General features: G+C 34.7%; 1 protein-coding gene across 1 annotated transcript in view; it reads left to right on the top strand.

Moving 5' to 3' along the window:
* The window catches only part of LOC124370442 (nuclear pore complex protein Nup205-like), an 85,310-nt gene that overhangs the window by 49,416 nt on the left and 12,982 nt on the right, over positions 1-22,912 (top strand). Inside the window, exons 21-30 of the mRNA XM_046828731.1 lie at positions 6,852-7,034; positions 7,312-7,549; positions 9,222-9,487; positions 10,993-11,184; positions 11,686-11,813; positions 16,312-16,450; positions 16,880-17,012; positions 17,097-17,305; positions 17,636-17,756; positions 21,425-21,576. Coding sequence (XP_046684687.1) covers positions 6,852-7,034; positions 7,312-7,549; positions 9,222-9,487; positions 10,993-11,184; positions 11,686-11,813; positions 16,312-16,450; positions 16,880-17,012; positions 17,097-17,305; positions 17,636-17,756; positions 21,425-21,576 — 1,761 coding nt within the window. The remainder of the gene's footprint in view (positions 1-6,851; positions 7,035-7,311; positions 7,550-9,221; positions 9,488-10,992; positions 11,185-11,685; positions 11,814-16,311; positions 16,451-16,879; positions 17,013-17,096; positions 17,306-17,635; positions 17,757-21,424; positions 21,577-22,912) is intronic.

Here is a 22,912-nt window from a genome sequence, read left to right as displayed (position 1 = left end):
TCCGAGGGAAAGGCAATGAAAATATCTTCCAGATCCTTTGTTTGAACGGATTTGAAGCTAAGGCTTTTCGCTCTAATTCTTTCATAATGATATATATCACCTCATTCAAATAGTTATATTGAGTAAAACATTCTCACAGTTTCATGAATACAAGGGATTGGAAATGTAACTCAGCTCTTTCGTTTAATGTTTCGTATTCTTATAACTAAAATACATTCAATGATTTTGAGTGTTTCAGGAATTGATAGTGAACAGATTTTCAATGTTGAAGCCAACTAGTCTAATGGATTTAGCCAGTTTAAAAAGTTATTACTTGTCAATGAATTCTGAAATTCTTTGTAAATGAGTCAGTTTGTTCTATAAGTGGTGTCAAGATGCCAAAGGGAATTTAAGATAATTCCCTACAATGTGTATTCCAATAACTAATTATTGTTTGAAAAGGAATGCTATGTTTATAAATTTTTTTAAGGCCTTAGAAAAAATGTCTGGGACTTTGAATGGAGAGGAATTTTTCTGAAAAATTGTCTTTATGTCTACGATGGGTTTTGGCTATTTTGGATTCAAATGCCAAAATACATTACATGTTATATTTTTATTTGGTGTAGTATATTTGCCAGTGTTCAAAGTTTCAGCAATTTTCTCTCTATATGTTACTTTATTTAACAGTAGCATTTTTCATTGTCAGACGATAAGATTTTGACTGTATCATCTTTCCTAATGTTAGGGTAATGTTAGAAACAGTCCTAATGTTACTGAGTGCCAGCTCTGAAAAATTGGATTTTGTGGGAGGAATTTTTTCAGTTAAAGACCAGCCTTTTACCAAAATCAGTTCCATTTTCCTCATATAACTGGGAAACCGCTGATTCGATTCCAATAACAAAATTCAGAGCTTTTACTTTTACTGATTAATGTGCCATACAAATGTTTAACTCTGGATAAAACAGCAGTTTATGTTTCAATCAATGCCACAGGAAGTACCAACATTTATTTTCTTTCTAGTATTTTACCATTCCTGGTGTGTGAGACATGTTGTTTAGTGTTCTTGATTATGTAGAGTGGCATTGATTAACTTCGTTCTCACCAGTTTGATCTTATAGGTATATCCTTTGTTTTTTGACATGCAATTTATTCTGCAACAAAGTTAAGACTTCGTTTGGCAAGTTCATCATCTCACATTTGTATCTTTAATTTTGTATGTGTATATCTTAAGGTTTATGAAACCTGAAAAACAGGTTAGATGAAAATCTTCAAAATCCTATTATCCATTCCAATTTATCCATCGTCAATGATAAACTTTAAATAAAGAGTACACAGTTAACCCTGAGAGAGTTATTGAAAATTTAGTATTAATTTTAACAACCTCTATGCAAGAATTTTTAAACAATAATACAATATAGGGATTATTTAATAAAAATTTGTGTATTATCACATGTAGGTATAATCCTAAAATTTTCCAGTATTGTTGAGCATGTATCTGTGTTAGCTAAAACATGAAGACGTTTTATTGACAAAATATAACAGCTTTCTGTTTGTCATTCTCCTAACCCTTGCAGCGCGTATTAAGTGTGAAGGTTGATCATGATCTAAACACTGTAAACACATATACGCGCAAAACTATTGTTTGCCTTGTTTTTGGTAGTTGTGAGTTAGTCCTCTAGAGTACGCAGGAATTATGTTTCAGTAGTTTGAGATGTGCTGCATATCACGTAACAGCCTCTGTACTTATCAATTAATACTAGACCGGTTTTTGTCTCACAAGTGACAGTTTGGTAGTACTACTCAACTCTGCAAGCTTATATATGTGTACTCTAGACAATAGACAATAGACAGACAATAGACAATAGATACGTTTCTTTATTGACATATTCTTAAAGAATATTAATAGAGTCACATATTATTACAAAAAGTTAGCTTATGATGAAACAAAGTCAAGGTTTTTGTAGTCTCCATTCTCCATTGCAGGCGTTCAGAAACTCATCCAGTGTATAAAAAGGTTGATTTACTAGGAGTCTTCCTTGTAGGGCATTCCTCTTCAATCCTTTCATTGTATCTGGTAGAGCATTCCACAATTTCCGGCCGATGTAGGATGGTTTTTCTTCAAAGATTGCTGTGCGATGTGGGGGCAGAACGTAGTTAGTTGCATGACGAGTATTGTACGAGTGGAAATCTTTCCCTGTTTGAAGACTCAGACTATGAGCATGTAGAATATCTTCTTGAATGTACAGAGCAGTGATGGTCTTTATGCCAAGGGCTTGGAAGGCTTGCCTGCAGCTTTGTTGAGGTTCAAGGTCAGCGAGGATTCTGATGGCTTTTCTTTTGTAGGATGAGCACCCTGTTGAGGTTCCCAGCAGAGGACCCACCCCATACAGCGAGCCCATACCTCATGTGCGTTTCTACTAGTGAATAGTAAGCTGTTTTTGCTGTTCCTAAATTTCCAGTCAATTTTATGCGCCGCACAGCATATATACCTGTGCTGATTTTTTTGCACATGCCATCCACATGCTCTGTCCAGTTTAGACTTCCATCCAGGATGACTCCTAGAAATTTAACGTGGTTTTCAATTTCTACGTCAGGTATTTTTGGAATGTAGTCTTTTCTTTTACTAAAATTAATCTGTATTGTTTTTGATGGGTTTATAGCCAAGTCATTTTTTCTGCAGTATGTCAGTGCTTTGCGCAGGGAGTTGCAGGCAGTTGTATGCACTCCTTCTGCTGTAGCATCACTGATTAGGAGTGTTGTGTCGTCAGCATACATAACACAGGTGGTGTTGTGGTCTTGGATGTATGCTGGGAAGTCATTGACAAATAAAACAAAGATGACTGGGCCTAGAACTGATCCTTGTGGCACTCCGCGTGTGACTGGTTGTGGGTTTGATTGAAAGGTGTTTTTAAGGCCATGTGTAGTGCTCTGTACTTCAACTACCTGTGTTCGCCCTGAGGGATAACTCATAAACCAACTGTTAGCTATACCAGTAATGCCTAGAGATTTAAGTTTTTTTGATATGACATCATGTCCTAGACAGTCAAATGCTTTGCTGTAGTCAAGAAGCATAGCAGAGATGTATTGTTCTTTATCTATTTGGTCAATGATGTATTCAATTAGGTTGATGATAGCTGATGTGGTTGATTTACCTTTCAGAAATCCATGTTGACAACTAGTGACTATGTTTAACTGCTCCAGGTGGGTCATAAGTCTATTGAGAACTACTTTTTCAATTATTTTAGAAAAGGTTGAAACAAGTGAAATAGGACAGTAATTTTTTATTTCAGTCGTTGATCCTTTTTTATGTTTTGGATACACTTTTGATTGATTTAATGCAGCAGGAAATTGACCGAGGCTGAAAGATGCGTTTATTATGCTGACCAAAGGTGGTATTAGCTCTTCAGCACAATGCTTTACAATTTTTGATGAGTATTCATCCATTCCACTTGACGGTTTAGATTTAAGGGAATTGATGACCGCTCTTACTTCTCTGTCACTTGTCGGGCTTAAGTTGAAAACAGTTTGGCAGTTGTCTGTTATGGACTGGTTGTTTGCATTGTTGTCATGATTTCCTACTGTGTGGTTGCTGAGTTTCAGTGTTGCTTCAGCAACTTGAGTGAAGAAAGTGTTGAAATGTTCTGCAACTTCAATTGGATTATCCACCACTTTGTCATTGATTATAATACGGCTTTGAGGTAGGAGTTCTCGTTGTCCTTTTCTTTCATTGTTAATAACAGTCCATAGGGCTTTGGTTTTGTTTGGTGGCTGACTCAATGTAATTTGAGTTTGCATTTTGTCTTAGGGCTCTAAGTTTATTGTCATATTTTTTCTTCCTTTCCACCATAACTACTTTATCTTGGATATTTCCTGACATTTCGTATTTATACAGTGATTTAAAAAAAGTATCTTTGAGGTGTTTTGACTCATTGTCATAGCACAAACTTTTATTTCTTGATTTCCTTTTACTTTTCTTCATGGAGCAAGCAATATCAAGTGATAATTTCAAGGTTCCTAGAAATATATTGTAGGCTAAATATATTAATGTCTCCAATCAGCACTAGGTGTTTATTGTGTGCTTTTGTGTTGTCAAGAATATTTGACAGGGCATTTAAACTAGCCCTTTTATTTTCTCTAGGTGATCGGTATACTCCCAGGATGTGTATAGTTTCACCAGTTGACTCTACCGATACCATAGCCACTTCGCAGCAGAACTCTTGACAAAGGTGGGATATATCGATTTCTTTGGTCCGGTCTGTCAGTGCATCTTTTGCATAGATAGCTACGCCTCCCAGCTTATGGTCTTCTCTGCTGAAGTTTGCTATTAAAGAGTATCCTTGAAGATTTGTACTCTCTAATTCCCTACTTTTTAGGCCATGTTCGGTAAGGACCAGGATACTGGGATCTGTATTGTTAAGCAGATGATTTAGCCTATCAATCTTCTTATCTAGTCCGCGAATGTTTTGATGCAGTATGGTTAGATTTTTCCTGGAGCTTTTATTAAGTTTGAGTTGATGAAGTACCTGGTTTTGAATTTGGTCTTCTTCTGGTAGGTGTGAACTAAAAAATGTTTATGAGGTTCTGGCTGGAATTCCGGTATGATTGTGGGAACTGAAGTTTGGGAGGTTTCATTGTGTAAAAACCTATTAATGTTTGGGTTTTTAGGTAATTGAAATTCCTGGATGTTAGCTTTTTCAGTGGCTTTTGCCATTTGGAGGGAGACGCTTAACTTGTTCGTCTTCTTAATCCATTTTTGGCTCAATCCTGTTGTTGATGAAGGGTTTTGTTTTTTCAGTGGTGTAGTCTGCATATGTTTCAGTTTTTTTCTGCAGGTTTGACTGACTCCTGGCGTTATGGGTAGGCTTGCATCTGTCGTGGGTAGGGGAATAGAGGACTCTGCCTCTGTTGTCCTTGTAGATAAAATCAGTTTTTGGTTGCAGGTTTGACTGGCTCCTGAGGTTAGGGATGAATTTTGTTCTATTGAGGGTGTGGTCAATATGTTTTCCAGTTTTTTTCTGCAGGTTTGACTGACTCCTGGTGTTACAGTCAGGCTTACATCTGTCATAGTTGGAGAATTCTTCAGTTTTTTTCTGCAGGTTTGGCTGACTCCTGGCGTAGTTACACTTAAATCTGTCATGGGTAAGGCAATAGAGGACTCTGCCTTTGTTGTCCTTGCAGATAGAATCAGTTTTTGGTTGCAGGTTTGACTGGTTCCTGAGGTCGGGGGTGAACTTTGTTCTGTCGAGGGTGTGGTCAATATGTTTTCTAGTTTTTTACTACAAGTTTGATTGACTCCTAGTGTAGTTTGATGCGTGGTGCTGCCAAAGTGTTATTTATTTTTTGGCAGCAGGCACTTGAAGCTAAAGTTTTAATAGTTAGGTCCATTTGAGCAAGCTTTGAATTCATCTCTGATATTCCCAGTAGTACAGCGGTTTGATTTACCTCAAACACTTGGGCATCTTTTGTGGGAGATGACGTCTGAGTAGCCAAGTCCTTACAGATTTTAGCCGTTATTTCTATGTTTTGAATTTTTTCTTGCAGTCTAGAGTTGGTTTTTTCTAGTTCTGCTATTCGTTTTGCATAATTATCAATCATTTGACCCAATTTAAGATCGTGGTCCTCAGAGGAATTCTGGACCTCTATGCGGAATTTCTTCTCTTTATCAAGTTGGGCAACATCTGCATTTAATTGTAGAAGATTTTCAATTTTGGTTAAATATTTACTCATATTATTTTCCACCTCTTCCATTTTTCCCTCCATATTAATTAGTTTGTTTTGAAGCTCTAGTTTCTCTACTTTTAAAAGTTCGTTTTCAGCTACTAATGCTGATCCTATTTTGGCAGCCATTTGAAGATCATCCTCTCGACTGTTAGAGCTATCTAGTAAGTTGTTTTCAATAATACTCTTTTCTAGTTCCAGTAGGGTATCTGAGGTGTTTAGTGTTACTGGGTCAACTATTCTGTTTGGTAAAGATGGTGATTGAAACATCCTGCATGCCATGCAATGCCATTTTTCAGTTTCGTGAGTGGCCCATCTTTTCAAATCTTTTTCTAAGATATTTTGGCATCCTGCATGGTACCATTTTGCACATAGGCCTGTGCATTTAATACCAGAATACTTAACGCCAATTTCGCATCTACCACACGGATATTTAGTGGGCATTTCAGTAATAATTGAGAATTCTTGGTAAGAATTGGTTGATGTTAAATTAATAAAGTATTAATGTCAAAAATTAGGTTTATAGATATCACTCTGCCATGCCCGAGAATAACAGAGCTGTAGGCAACAAAGAATACAACTTTTTCCTTTCGTTACATAGAAAAATAAAATAAAATAAGCGTTGAGAAATATTGTTTTTATTTTGTAATAATTAATAATCCAAAGTTAGGCAGCAACTATATGACGCATTAAGAGTTAAGGATCCAATACTAAAATGCAGTTGGAGACTCGGATCAGTATTGATAATGGTCATATATTAAAGGTTATTTAAATCCATTTAAATACATATTGTGACAACATGTATATCCTATGTTTTTTGGTTTTCAATACAAAAACACACATGCTCACATAAACACCCACACAAATATGTTGCCTCTCACATGCTTACTTTCTATCTCAGCAGTAAAACCAAACTCTGAAATGTACAGCACAAAAAAAGTGTTGCACATTTCTTAGAAATAAAATAATATCGAAATTTTAACGCAGTACAACACTTTTTTAGCATTTACATAATATAATAGAGATGACACCTTAAAAATTCTTATTGCATTTTTGTGAAAAAAGCCACTTATTGATTACTTAGTTCTTTTATAGATCTTGTACATATGGATTAGTCTGGTGTGAGGCGCACATTTATCACTTATATGTTTTAGAGTGTGCTGGCACACGCAGTGAAGCGAAACAGACAGCGACACCTAGCCTCTGCGACAGTGCAATACCTGGATGCCTGGCGACAAGTGACGGAGGTGTTGTTCTCCGTGGCCCCCACAGATTCTCTGCCCTTCCCATTGCGCTTCAGTCTGCTGCTTCAGATCATCTTCGAACTTCTCACTAAGGTTTGATAATCCATTTTAATGTTATTCTTATAAACCTAATGTTATCATAATGTTTGTATTACTAGAACTAAAATTTTTTTATAGGTGACACATTTTTTTATGAGTTGTTTAAATCAAGTATTTAAGTTTATAATAAAGAGTCCATTTAAAAATTTACATTGATACTAGTACTTATATATTGTCCTTAATAATACATTCATTAGTTGTACTATAGTGCAAGATTATTCTATTGAATAAGTCATAGGGGTGTGTGCTACATTGTTATTGTATCCCCCAGGTGTTAAACTCGACGGTGATGGCAGAGTTGGCGATCCTGTCATCGGGTGCAGTGCTGCTGTTGTTTGTCAGCGTCCGCAACTGTTTCACTACTGAGTTGAACAAACTGAGCCTTCAGACCTCAGGACGCAGTGAGGGTGTCGCTGAGGCTGGGGCCAAACTAGCAGCCTTCCTGCAGGCCAAGGAGAACATCCTTAAGGACATCATGTCTTGCATGCTCAAATGGATTCTCAGCTCAGGTGGGTTTTTACTGTTTGGTGTGTTCGCATTGTTGTATTCAATGTTAAAAGATTCTTTTGAATTAATTGATACCAGACCAATATAAGTTATGAACAGATATTTTAAAATCTTGTTGTTGTCCATGGAACTTACATTATAGATAACCTTGTTTACATCTCATGGTAATTTTAATATTTATTATTGTTAATGTTTTGAAAAGTATTGGAATGTATTAGAATCAACCTTTGGCCCTCTTTTATTATTTTCATCTATAACTAGTATTGTACATTGTTATTTATAGTTTGAATTGTCGTTTTTCAATTCTGTTAATAAATTTTGAAGTTTTGCCACAAATTTTTATAAATAGGAGTATGTTGTAACTTATAGCATTGTGCTTTTAGTGATTAATGTGCCATACAGATGTTTAACTCTGGATAAAACAGCAGTTTATACCTCACTCAATGCCACAGGAAGTACCAACATTTATTACCATACCACACCACTCAGCTCAAGTCTAGGAGTAAATCATTAATACCTACTAAATCTTGAACAATCATAATCATAATTAAGTCGTCAATGATGTAAAAATATGTGTCCTTCTTTGGAAAAAATATAGGTTTTTAAAGTATGGAGATAATTTTCTACAAAATCATAGATTAGTTAAAAAACAAAAAATTTTTTTGTTTCTTCATGATCAGCCATTCAGTAAAAGTTAAATTATATGTTTTTTCAATAATTTTATGAAAAATGCGATAATAAAGAAATGTCTCTGGAAAAATACTGATCACAGCATGCATTTGTTTTTATTAACAAATTGTAATAAATGAAATTCCATTGAAACAAATAATTAAGTTTGGTTATATAAAAAATAAAAAGTTATTTTACAACTTCTTGTGGATTTGTATAAAACTACTGTGGAACTTTATGTTTAAAAATCGTTATATAGTAAAATAAGACAAGGATCTTAAAATAACATTTTTCACATAACAAATATGAAATAGATACGATAAAAACCTAACTAATATAAATTATGATAGTATATTTCTATGGTGCCATTCATTACCTTGCCAAAATTACCAATATTTAACTTTGTAAGAAAAGGTTTAACTATTTACGCATTCAAAAATTTTCATATGGTAAGTTATAAAACATTTTGGCCCAGAGCTTAAAATGGTTAGTACCATAAAAAAATTAAAATAATTGTCCTTTAAAACTATAATTTTATATTTTTATATAATCTTATAACATTTATGGACAGGCTAAAAATAAAATATAATTTTTTTCTCAGTTTCTGTATATGGTGGAGATTTTTAATGCTTTGAGTGACATGTCTGAAAAAAATTATCACTGTAAGCTTCATTTTTGTTGTGTTTTTTTTTACTATTAAGCTGTTTTGAGTATATAGAATGTTAGGCTTCTATAAACATTTTTAACAAAATAAAAACATAAATATAAAAGTCGGCTGGTAGAATATATCAAAGCTGTAATTTTTTTCCAATAATTGTATGTCAATTGCTGAAATTGGTACTACACTTTTTCTTGTATATCTGTAAAATATTCGTTGGCACTTTTGTCTGTTTAACAAAAATGGTCTAATATCAGAATAATAGAATAATTAAAATGGTTGTAAAATTGTTCATGCCTTAAAATCGGTAACATGGAGAGATTGTCAATTACTGTTTGTTTGACCAGTATCATCACAGAAGCTGAGAGCAAACTTGTACGCGGCATTGTTGAGCTTCCTGCAGCTTAGCCGCCAGCAGTGTGAACCGCTGCCAGCTCTGCCCACAACCATGGAGTCATCTGGTAGTTACGTCAGTCTGCTAGACGAGCCGCGATCTGTGCTCCAGCCCGTGTGGGTCAGCCAACACGCCAGCCTCCAGGTGCTGTTGGGCTTTGGTGAGAGGCTACTAGTTACCCTGTGTCAGGACTTTTCTGGAGGCCATGATATCTGCAAGGTCAGTTTCAGTACAATACTATCAAACAAATACAGGCTGTAATTAATTTAGAATGGGGAACTTTTATATATGGCATGATCCAAATTGTTATCAATTACATAATGCTAAATTTCAAAAAGTTTGTACTTAAAGCAGCCGACCTCACCCAAAACCTTTTTATACAAAAAAATAAAAAACCTCTGAAATGTAAATAAATGTATAAATAAATGTTCATAAAAATTAAATTGTACATCTCATTATGTTTTAGTTTTAAAATACTTAAATATTGATTTAGGAGTGATAAATTTGAGTTGTTTACTGCCATCAGACTGTTGCTGAGACAAAAACTCCTGGAGTAGTTTTGATCAGTCCGGTAGTAGGCTGGCTCATGCATCAAATATGATGTGATATTTGGAAATTGTAATTAAGTAGATATTATTTAGACCTATATGTTATATATTCAACCACATCTCCATTTCTCATTGCGAACATTGCAGTATAAGTGTCAACGAAATCTGCCAAAATATAATTATATACTAAATTTTGTGATATTTATTGTCTGGCTGGTTAATATATTTTGTGTGCATCAAGATTTAGAAATTTTTTTGATAGGTCTAAATTCGATTTGGAGGTGTTCTCAGAGAGGATTTTCACTCACATAAGATTAGAGAGAGTAAATGTTATAATTAGGTCATGTGTTATATGAGATAGGTCTGTAACTTCAGGCACGGGTTTACAAGGAGGATATATTATAGTATAACAGATTATTTTGTTTAATTTAAGCTTAGTGGTCTTTCTTAAAGTTTCGGTCCAAATTTTCCAAAAAGCCTCTGTTTTTAATACATAGTGGTAATGTAGACAATGACAATCCTTCAACCCCCATCTTCACCTACGAGTTCTGTCCAAAAAGTATCGTACTTCCTACCTGCTTTTGTATCTTCACACCAGAGTGCCCGAGCCGTCTCTGTAGGGTATGAGCATAACCAGTAGTCCCTCACGAACTTAAAAGTAATGCAGTTTGACGACATCGAGACAATTCAAAAGTAATGCGACCTTCGAGCTGAAGGTCATTCAAAAATCTACGTTTGAGGACTGCTTTAAGATATGGAAGCACCGCTGGAAGTGTGTGGTTCAATCAAATGGGGACTACTTCGAAGAATGCCAAGGTCCGGATGACAAAGAATAGCACTAATGTGAAGATATGAATGCAGGTAGGATACTTTTCAGACAGACCTCGTATAAAATTGAGATGGTAGGTTTTGGTTCCTACCAAACTCAGATCTTGGATATACTACTGCTGCTTTACTTTTGTATGTAGCATGTTGAGTTCAAATAATAATTTCATATTTTATGATAACTTTTAAACAACAAACATTTGGTTTGTTGCAGTTCTAGATCTCAGTGTGTAAATTAAATATGGGGAGATAGCAGGCAGATTCATATTACACACCAAACTTTACTCTGGAGACTGCATAATCATTAAAAGCCTCCACCAGCCTGATATATAAAGATATTGATGCCCTCAGATGCTGGCACTATCCTGCTTGGACCTGATGGTGGAGCTGGATCCTCATGGGCACTGGATCTCTTTCCTCTCAGCCCGGGGCTACCTCAAATTCCTAATTGACAGCTTGTTGGCAGCGGACTCGGACCTCGGAGATCTTTTGTCATCCTCGGCTATCGCCCTGCGCCCTCTCTATGTGTATGAGTCCAAGATGGTAATGAGATGTTAATATGTATATTTAATATTCATGCTTTAATTCTATTGTTGATTGATAACTGACATAATGATGTAGGAATTTTAGCTATTACAACATTTGTGACCTTGTTTAAAACAAGCCAATAATATTTCTTCAGTTTGCTCCTACAAATGTGATGGTAAAACCTTGAATGTATCCAGTTCTGAATTTAAAAAAATGTATTACCAATTCTAAAAAATTCAAATCATAAATGCATTTTTCAACCTAAGTTAACCTCATCTGAGGGAGTATTATTTTTTTATGATGCCATGTTTGCAGACATACTATCTTTGAATTACGTCACAAATAATCTCACAAAAACAGAACGTGGTGAATCTGGACAGATTCCCACTTCTGAAACCTTTTGGAAGATTCAGTGGATTCAATATTGAATTTCAACACATCATTAGTGAAACTGACATGAAAAGATTGTGATATCTTAAGTATCGTCTCATACTAATAGTCCATGTGATGTTGCAGGCACTGTTGTGTAGAGTGGCTTCTACTCCCAGTGGGGCAGAGTTAGTGTTGGAGCAGAACTGTCTGGCCTGTCTATCATCCATGCAGGTGTTTGACAGTCATCCTGATATTGCTCCAAGATATCCACAGTAAGTAAAATAAATATTCTCTGTCTTGTTTTGGGACTTATGAGGTGTAAGATCATTAGGTAAATTTATCTTCTTTAGCCATTAATTAAAATTTGTATTAACATGTAATTATAATTGTATGATTATTTTTTCAGAGATGCGTCAGAAATTATGAGATTTTTTAATATTTCAGAGTCCTTAGGCTTTTATTGGAAGTTTTTAGGTAGCTTTTTGAGAGGTAAAACGTAAACAACCAGAGTACTTACAATGAAATGTGCTATTTATATTGTTAGGAAAATTATCATTGAGGAAATAAATAAACTTCATCTTATTTTATTGTATTGTTTGAGAAACACATTGAAGGGCAAAATTAGATTTCTTCTTTGCACCCCTACTCCTACTTTAACCCAAGAACTGGTGTCATTTTACCCCATGATTGCAGGCCATTTTTAACCCGGGATCACTTGCGCGTTAGATAAATTCTAACGGTTTTTAACATTTTTAAGTACAACATTGGTAAATATCTATGTACACCATTATAAAATCTTCTTTGCCTTTGTGGGACTTTTCCGATTAAGAGTTGGGTACCACTGGTGAGGGTAAGCGGTGGTGGGGGGGTCACAATAGGAAGTGAAAGTGGGGGGGTGCACGCCTGTCAGTGTGAATCTAACACGCGAGCGGGCGCGTAACTGCCGTTGTTAAATTTTTTTCTAACGACGCGAGTGTTTGCACAATTGTTGTGTTCGAACTATGGTGATTTTTAGTGTTCACTTATTGTTATATTGATAGTTTAGTTCTGTGGACTTTGAAATTATGGAAGGTGTACGTGAATTTCGAATTCTGGCTTGGCTGGAAGAAGAGAATGTACATAAGTGAACAGGACGATGAACTGCCACCAGAGGTGTTATCGGACACAGATTTGGAGCCAGAATATCAACCTCGAGCACTGATTCTGAGCACTCAGGGGAAGAACTAGCCCAAGAGTTGCAACCCTAATTCTGAGCAGTCGGGCGAAGAACTAGGTCCAAGAGTTGCTGCCTGAAGACCAGCGTGTTCAACAAGTAGGTCTACCCCTAAGAAATCCAAATTTAAATGCTAGTGTTTACACTGGTAAAGATAGATTTACTACTTGGTATGTACACAAAACCAGTGTCAATGAGTACTAAGACACCTAGAGAAAACATTTGTAACTAGGTTGCCTGGAGTGAAAAATGTAGCCAAAGGCTTGAATAATGCTGTAGATTGCTGGGGATTTTATTTCCCTGATAATTTGATTGAAGAAATAGTGCTCTATACAAACCAACATCTTACAGTTATGAGCCAGTCATATAGCCGTGGAGTGAGAGATATTTCCCAAACAGACATCATTGAGATGAAAGCATTTTTTGGCGTTCTCTACATGGCGGGAGTGAAGAAAGGGAATCATATCAATATAGATGAGCTGTGGAAAGATGATGGCACCACCCCAGAATTTTTTTCAGCCGTAATTTCAAAAAGGCAGTTCCAAATAATAATTCAAGCCTTAAGATTTGATGACAAAACTTACCAGGGTTGCTCGAAAAGCAGAGGACAATTTAGCCCCAATCCGTAAAGTTTTTGAGACATTTGTTCAAAAATGTACAGATGCAATACACTATAAGCGAGTATGCAACGGGTAGACGAGATGCTGGAGGCTTTTCGGGGTAGTTGCAAATTTAGGGTTTATATACCAAATAAACCTGCTAAATATGGCATCAAAGTGTATGCACTTTTGTGATGCCAGAACATTTTACACAGCAAAGCTAGAGGTTTATTTGGCAAAGCAACCTCATGGACCGTTTTTTGTACCAAATGATGCTCATAGTGTTGTAATGCGCCTTATAGAGCCCATTGACAGAACAGGGCGGAATGTCACTATGGATAATTTCTTTACCAGTGTACCGTTAGCCAACAACTTGTTTATGAATCATAGATTGACCATAGTCGGCACTATAAGAAAAAACAAACCTCAACTTCCAACAGAGCTAACATCCATTGAAGGGCGTCCAATAGGTAGTTCAGTTTTTGCATTTGGGAAACCACCCAACAAATGTCTTCTGGCATCATATGTGCCAAAAAAGGGTAAAAAATGTGCTTATGCTTTCAAACAATGCACAAAGACGATTACAATTGATGAAACCAGCAGCAAGCCTGAAGTAATTACCTTTTATAATTACACTAAAGGAGGCGTTGATGTTGTGGATCGACTCAAAAGTGAGTACAATGTCTCTCGAATAAGCAACAGGTGGCCGTTGACACTATTCTTCGCTTTGTTGAATATAGGAGGAATAAACTCTCAAATTTATATACAAAGCAAATACACAGGAGAAACTTAACAAGACGTTTCTACCTGACCCAGCTCGCCAGGTCTCTAGCGATGCCACACCTTGAAAGGAGAGTCTCCCTCACCAACCTTTCTATTGGACTTAGGCAAAAGATCCAGCGAGTGGGCCAATTTTCCACACCGCCGCCGCCACCACCTAGACAGAACCAAGACAACACTAAACGGCGCTGTGCCTTTTGTCCCTTGCGGAAGAACCGGTTTACCCCAACACCAGTGTCACGTCTGTACGTCTGCCATCTGCAAGGAGCACACTGCAAGGACAACACTTACTTGCCAGCAATGCAGGGAAAGGGAAGACAACATGGAATAGGGAACATATATTCTTTAACAATGTAAAATAGGAATAATTTAAAAATTGTATAAGAATATGTATTTTTATTAGTTAAATAAGCAATTATATTTAAAAATTTTTAAATAGTAAAGTGCCTATTTAATTGCTTCAAAATAGTTTGTTTCAATATATATCAGATTTAGAACAAATATACTGCGTTTTATTTGAAAAAACCCACAAATATCATTTGTTAAAAAAAATCTAACGCGCGAGTGATGACGTGATTTTGAAGGGCGCGAGTGGTCCCGGGTTAAGTGGTTTGTACCCATACTTTAAAAATTTCAAAAAAATATATTTATCTTATTATTTCTAATCTATATTTTTGGGGAAATGCGGAGATACTTATGGTAATACAAAAATTATTCATAAATAATTAGATAACAATTTTTAACTATAATTCTTTTCATTTTACATTTTATTAATTTTTGAAAAGTGGTGGTACTGCTCCTTGTAATATGTGATAATATTACAAATATTAGAATCTTATGCTTATAGCCATTTTATGCTTCAGTTTATCTAGTTTCAGAAAATATATAATGGTATCCAGGTTCTCTTGTAAAAAATTAAATATTTTATAAAAAATCACAAATAGTACACAAAAGGCTAAATTTGTTACTATGGGAACGATTACTTAAAAAATTATATAATTCTTAGACTAAATGTTTCCAAAATTTAGAGAATTATATGCACTACAAAATAATAAATGAATTAATAACTAATTTTCAAAATTTATGACAGTGGTGTTCAGAGCAACAGGTTTCGATAGATCAAAAGTTTTGTCTTCTGTAAAATTTGATACATGGAAATATTTCACTGATTATATACTAATTTAAAAATAAATAAATATTAATTTTGAGCTTTTGCTGAAGTATTGGCTGAGTTTGGGGTTCCAGAAAGCATAAAGGGAAACCTAGATGTTTCTGTCAAGGCCTAGTTTATATGAGCTGTCATGGCAACAAGTTCTCTAAAACAGACGATTTATCAGCAAAATGTTGGACATTATTGAAATGAGCGTAAAACAAGCAATCAACCAATATAATAAACCATTTCTATGATATAATTACAACATTCACATAGAAAATTATAAAGTTAGTAACAAAAACACTACTAATCGATTTAAATAGATCTTAATAAACTTGTTTATAAATAATTAACACTATCTCGTGAGATGAATACTTTTTGTGACTGAATCAAGACAGACAATTCACTGGATTCAAAGTGGCTTGATGAAGATGATCGTTCTGAGCAGAAGGCAAGTTTTATGACATCATGGGGACATCACTGTTGTTAAAACAGCGAAACAAATTTCATCATTGAAATCAGCAATTCTTTCTGTTTGAAGTGGTATATAAATAGTGGTAGTAGTGTTTACTTATGTACTATATGAATTGTCAACACGGCATATCAACTGCCACTACAGGATTGATTCAGATCGTCATTATAATGTCAGTTGCCAGTTAAAGAGTTAATAGGGTCTTAATCTTTATTTATTTTGTACATAATTGTTCAGGTTAAGTTGACAACGTACATTACTAATATCTCTATATATGTCACAGAGTGAGCAGATTTGGCTATCATAATACTGTTGACTAAAAACAAAGACAATTTTCAAACAAATGTTTGTTAATTTTTTGCACCTTAAAAATTAATATAGACATCAATAATTTGACTATTGACGCTAATGTGTTTATGTAAATTGCCTTCAACAATTTTGATAAAACCCTTAAGATCTAGAGATTAACCAAACCTAACAGTTCCCAAAATCTCCAGTCTGTAAAGTAAAATAGCACTGGACAATCCAAGATCATCTGAACTTGATGTGTCAGGTCCCGAGTGAACAGCATGGAGTTGGACTTCGTGCCCTCAGTAAGCAGCCGATATCTCCAGTTGCTGTCTCCAGCCTTGGCTCTGTGCCAGACGATCCTATCATCGCTGGGTGTGGAGAACCAGTCGGCTGTGTCACAGGTGCGACCAATATCTTTGAGATATTGGGGAACTCAAACTATTGTAAAATATTCATACAAAGTAGACACATGACGCCAATGACATAACTACATTAAATGCTATTTTTCGTGAAAACTCAAGCTAAATTAAACATTAACTTTGGTTTTAAAATTCTAATATTCATATCTGAATGCCATTAATTTATTTATATTATGATGTTTAATAAACTTTTTTAATATATCAAATTTGAAGTTAAATTTATGAAAAGTACCATCTTTCTATTGTTATATGTTGCTGTAATTAAGTTGAAATTTTGAATAGAATTATTAATGCAGTTTTTGTTGTAGAACGTTTTTGCAATAGTACAGTATGCTTATTGTCATATAATACTAAAATAATATAAAATAACTGTTAACAAAGTACATAACTTCTTCTTTGTGTGTATTGTAGGTGTTGCATTTCATTTTGAGCCATGGAGACATGGTGACTCAGGTATTGCGATGTGGGAACCCCTTCATGCAGCTCAACTATCTGAAGGAGCTCCAGCAGTTGACTGCCATCATCGCCAGGTCAACCAACCAAGGTATTGGCGTAGGATATAGTTCTAAATTGAGACATCACCAACTGATCACGGAGAGCACAGATAGTCACATTTATCCTGTTACAGAGGTGGCGCGCGTCATTAGAGAGGGCTGTGGAGACAGGACCATCAAACTGGAGAGCACGTCTCACTTCCACAAGATAAAGAACCTCATGTTGGCACTGCTCAGTAGATTTGTTTTGTCCGAGTCCGTTCTTAAGGATCTTGCCAGTTCTGCTGATCCCGATAGGAACAACCGAGAACGGAGGGCTGACGTCATACTGACATTTATGCAGGTTTGTGTATGTCCTGTTTCTCATGCCTCAGAGAATAGAGTTGTCGGAAACAACTTTCATACATTAAGACGAAAACAAAATTTCTGCTACAACTGAAAGATATCAATGTTGTGTCCTCTAAAAGTGTACATGCATTTAATTTATAAAGTTTTAAGCTTTTCTATGTGTACAATCAAGGTACAGTTACAATTTTCAATGACTATTATTAAATGTATTACTATTATTATTAATGACTATTGTTAAAGTATTAGCTCTAAATACTTTATCGTGTTGTCTTATTAACTTTAAATTTTTATGATGATGATTTACATTTGACATTTTTGGCCGTAGATCTCAGGTAACCTGGTGATGTATGCACGGAACCTGATTGCCAGCTGTGGATTAGACAAGCCTGCCACATCTGTCATTCTGCAACCTTACCTAATTGAGTCTAACGTTCTCAATAATAAAGGTGAGATATAATTAATTATATTGTATTAATTACTGGGATTAGTCCATGCCAAATAGTTCAGTATTAATTAATGATTCAATATATTAAATAACCAAAGTTATATATGTATTATTTTCAAACTGTTCCAATGTTATAAGCTTTCTCAAACCTGTAGGAAAGGTATCTTAGCTACCTATGTTAAAGGTAATTAATGTTCTTGGGCCATAGGGTCCAAATAATGCACATTAAGATGTGGCTTTCTCAGACCTGATGAGAGGGTACCTTGTAAATAAAATAAATAATTAAAAATGCCTTTATTTTCAAGCAATTTTCTGTATAAACAGCTTTTCAAAATAACTTTCGTCAAAACAAACAATACAATAAAAATACAAATTCGGTCTTAACCTAAATACTTATCTAATTAGAGTACATTTGATTTTTTCTCTAAAACTTGCAAGACAAAGGTCTTTGAGGCTCGCCGGGAGTCCATTGTACAATGCCGGACCGAAATAGGCAAACCCCCTCCTGCCAACCTCACGACTTATCCTCGGGAAATGGAGGAGTCCGTCCTGCCGGGTGCCTCTCAAAGCGACATCACGCTGAAGGGAGAGTTTCTCACAGAGGTACTGAGGCTCTCCAACAATGAGAGCTTTATGGACCAAACAGCATGTCAGCACTCTGCATATGACATCCATGGGGGGTATGTGCAGGGCCTCCCTGAAAGGCGACACTCGGTCACGGCGGCTGAGGCAGAACACAAACCTGATGGCGCTGTTCTGAACCTTCTGTATCCTCCCCATATTCTCTTTTGAGATACTATTGCCATACGCAGGATAACAGTATTGAAATACTGATAGAATCAGTGACTGTACAAGCTGAATTTTTGCTGCCTCTGGCAACAACTTTCTAAATCGGTAAAGTCCCCTTAATCTACCAACTGCACGTTGAATATTCAGGCTAATATGGTCAGAAAAGGAGAGATCACAATCTAATGTGACACCAAGAGTTTTGACTTTGTCACTTGTCATGAGTGCCTCCCCATTTAAAGTAATTGCCAAGGATCTCTCGTTAAGGGACTGTACAAGTTATTGTGGCGCTATGTGGACTGCACTACATTTCTTAACATTTAATTTTAGACCATTTTTGGCAGACCAACAGGATATACTCTGTAGGTCATCATTGATGTAGCCGATTGCAAAGTCGACCGTCTTTATTAAGAACTCTTAACGATTAGACTATACCTCTGGCCAGTTGTTGCACAGTCACACAAAAAGTTGAGTGAACACAGCAACTAACACTGAATCCAGGAGAATTGTGTATATGGACATTTTAATGGTTTAGAGACTGACTGGGAATTAAAAGCTCTGGGGCCGGTTAATAGTCTATGTAATTGCTCATCTATCCAATCAATACTAAATTGTTGATGTATTATGCCTCAGTTGTTAGACTATATTGGAGAGATATGTAATGTTGTTGGAGGTATTTGATTGTGGTTTTGATGTGGAGATCAAATTTGAAAAAGATCTCCCTCAAGCTTAATATCCTTATCAGAGAAGGTTTTTAAATGAAGTGATTTGGTGATGATGAGAAGTTTTGAGATGAGTCTTGTAAGGGTGTAGATTTCAAGCTTAGGTTTAGTGTAAGTTAGATCATGAGAATGTTGTCAACAAAATGCAGTCAGTGAAGTGGATGATTTGTTTCTAGATAAAATTATCTTATTTTCCATGAAAAGGTTGGAATAGAAAGGGTCTATATGGATAGCTATGGTTGTGCCCTTTATCTGAAGACAGTATTTGCTCTTGGATAACTCAAATTAATTTTTTTTAAGTATTTGGACAATCTAGAATAGGAATGATGTGGTGGGTATGGAATCAGTGCAATGAATGTTAGCCATACCATTACAATTTATAGTTTTTAGTCCAAAAAGCATAAACCTTTTTATTTTCAGAGTTGTTGCTTGTGATAGTGGATTTGCTAGGAGTAAGAAAGGTATAGTTCTCTTATAGATTTTTGAAGGAACTGGGTTGAGTCAAGGTTTTCTTTTATGAGAGGGAATTGGATTGAGATGGTTAGGTTTGGTATCTAGTTTTTTGGGAAGGGGTTGTATTGTAATCATGTGACCATTGCAACTTCATTATCAGATGGACTGGACTTGCTTGATCTGCTACATTCCAAGCCAGTAGAGACTCTAAATAAGTAAACATTTCCATATACAGCACACTTCTATTTTAACTGTTAGAAATGCAATATTATATTGCATATATATAATATGCTGTGGTTTAATCTTCATTTTGATATTAACTGTATACACTCCCTATTTGCTCTGAGAAAGCTAGAAGTAATAAGACTGGTACAATTTAACTAAATGATTGTGCCCCAGTAGTGATGGGCAAATCCAGAACTTTCATAACTCAAATACGAGATTGAATCTAAAAAAAATCAATTCTCAAATTCTAATAGTTTTTTTACCCTAAGAATGATAAAAAAAATGAACATAAATCTGATTTCTGCCATTTTTGATACCTTTGGAGACTGTTTGATTACATAAAAAGTAATCCGGGAATATCACTATTTTAAAGGGATTTGCAGAGGTTCAGAAAAATAGCTGTATATTTAGAACCAAGTCATATCTCCTACATTTTACTTTAATGTGATAGTTTATATTATAGACTTCCATAATATGTGTCTTAAATTTGAAAATAATATGGGATATATTTGTATTACTTATTAAACCTATTTTCAACATGGTGTTTAAAAAATATAAACCACTCCTAGTTATGATTTAAAAAGTTAAAAATAATTTTAGCGATTGATAATTTGTGTACTGCCAATAAGCAGTACCCGTGAATAAACGCAGCAGACTTATGGTGATGCATGAACATATAGAAAATAATAACAGCAAACTAATATGACAAAAGCATGTTTTAGACAATAGACCTTATTTTCACAATTCATAGAAAATAACATTAGCATCAAAGATACAATATTAAATAATTAGAAAGAAAAAACAATTTAGTTGTGTCAGTTATCACGTTATGTTCATGTCAACAATCCTCCAAGATGAAAGTTCACAAATTTAGCAATCAGTAATTTGTGTTTTGGTGATCAGCTGCCATCCTTGAATATATATGAAGCAGTCTTGAAGCAATGCATGTACATAAATACGGAAATGCTAGAAAAATATTATTTACCAAACTTTAATAATTTGTTGTACAGGTTTTTATACAAAAAATGGAAAATAATCACATTTTTGAGATTGTTAATGTAGGTATTGCTGAATAGCTGTCATCCATGAATGAATTCATTATACTTGTGGTTGCGCATACGTAAAAGTAGAATATACTAACTGCAAGTAAAATATTATTTACTAAAGTACAATCATTTGCCAATTAGGTTATCTATTTACGATTATTAAAACATAAAGTAGGGCAAAAATACTTTTTAGCAATTCATTTTCTCTGTACTGCCTAACAGCCGATAATCAATGATGCAGCTGACCTCCGCAGATTCGATTGTCGAATCCTATCAAATGATTCTCGAATCTGAATCTTTGTTGAAGATTGAGTAAATTCGATATTCGGCTTCTACACATCATATGTTCAAGTGTATCGCTCTCTTTCATAGAGTGTTCAATCCAGATAGTCTACTCAGGAGTTTTGGAATGTTGACTAATGTAGTTGTGTTTTCAGAGACTTCACTGAGCAAAGAGATAAGCTTGGGAGTGGTGGTTCAACAGATGGTGCAGTGCGTCAGTCATTTCCATAGAGAGAAAGTTACCCTAGACCTTCTGCTTAGAAAAGTCACATCTATTCCCGATCTCAACTCCACTACTATCAGAGAGGTTGGTAAAAAGCTGGCGTGGAGTATTCCTGTGAATTTTGTTTGTTTTTTATATTTCAATAAAATATGTCCTTATGATTTTAACTGTTTTAATCCATAACTGCGAGTATAGTGATATTTTCATATTGAGTATCAAAGTACAGTTTTCCATAGACATCTATTGTTTTGAAAATATTGAATTCATTACAGTGCAACATAATTTACAGATATGGTTTTATAAATTTATGTTCCATGAGTAAGGTTAGATGTTAATGTAATAAAATTATTGTCAAAGTGAAGTAGACTCTAAAGCTACAATGACAATAAAAGAGAGCCAATTTAGTATTTTGTTTCAAAGAGATTAATTATTATTGAAAGAAAACAAATACAAATAAATATTGTTTACTGTTTTGAAAAAAACTCTTTTCAGTCTATTTTCTTTTAACTTTGGTACTCTATTTCCGGGAAGTACAAAAATGCAATCCATGGCCATCATTTACACAGACAAAGTGTTGTATAAACCATCTGTGACGCACTGGGATCCTGGCATCAGAATGAGTCATGATATCTTCCCATTTTTCATTATCAAAGTAGACTTCAATGTTCTCTATTACAGTTGAAGAACAAACTGGTGATACAATTTATACGTTAGTCATCACACCGTACCAATTTTCAATTTGATAATTAAATTGGAAACATTTAAATTATTAAATTTTAAAAAGTTTCTCCTGGTAAAGTCTTTAAAATTTAATTTTAATTTCAAAGTTTTTTCGCGTGTTGGATTTTGGTGCTAATTTGCATTGCACTTAACATATTGTAAGTATTTTATTGTAATTTAAATACATATATAATTCTTCTTTAAATATAATTTTTGACCTTTTATCTCAATGTTGATTATTTTTATGTTATCTGTCATACTTGTATAGTTATGATTAGTTTGCAAAAGATGTTCTGCAAAATTTGAATTTCATTGTGGTTGTTATTTAACTTAAAAGCTAGTATGTGTTCTTTTACTCTTAATTTAAAATTTTGACTTCTTGATTATGAAAATTATTGACATTGAGAAAAAAGGTGAAAAATGCAATGTGAGAAGATGCAATCTTGGCAGCAACCACACAATTTCACAGAAAATAACCCTTGATTACTACGTATTTATTTGGAAAGTACTGTTCATAAGCAGATGTAGTAGATACTGTAGGAAAACTGATCTAACAATCGTTTACAATCTGTTAATTTATTAAATGAATTACATATACAAATATATCGCAGAAGTCTGATGTATTGAACCTAAAATAATGATTTACTCATTGCAAATATCTATTTTTCTGTACAAAATCACATTATTTTCTTACTTTGGT

This window comes from Homalodisca vitripennis, chromosome 1, assembly GCF_021130785.1.
Source record: "Homalodisca vitripennis isolate AUS2020 chromosome 1, UT_GWSS_2.1, whole genome shotgun sequence".
Taxonomy (NCBI): domain Eukaryota; kingdom Metazoa; phylum Arthropoda; class Insecta; order Hemiptera; family Cicadellidae; genus Homalodisca; species Homalodisca vitripennis.
Note: the sequence above shows the minus strand (reverse complement) of the source record. Positions and strands in the feature narration are given on the sequence as shown.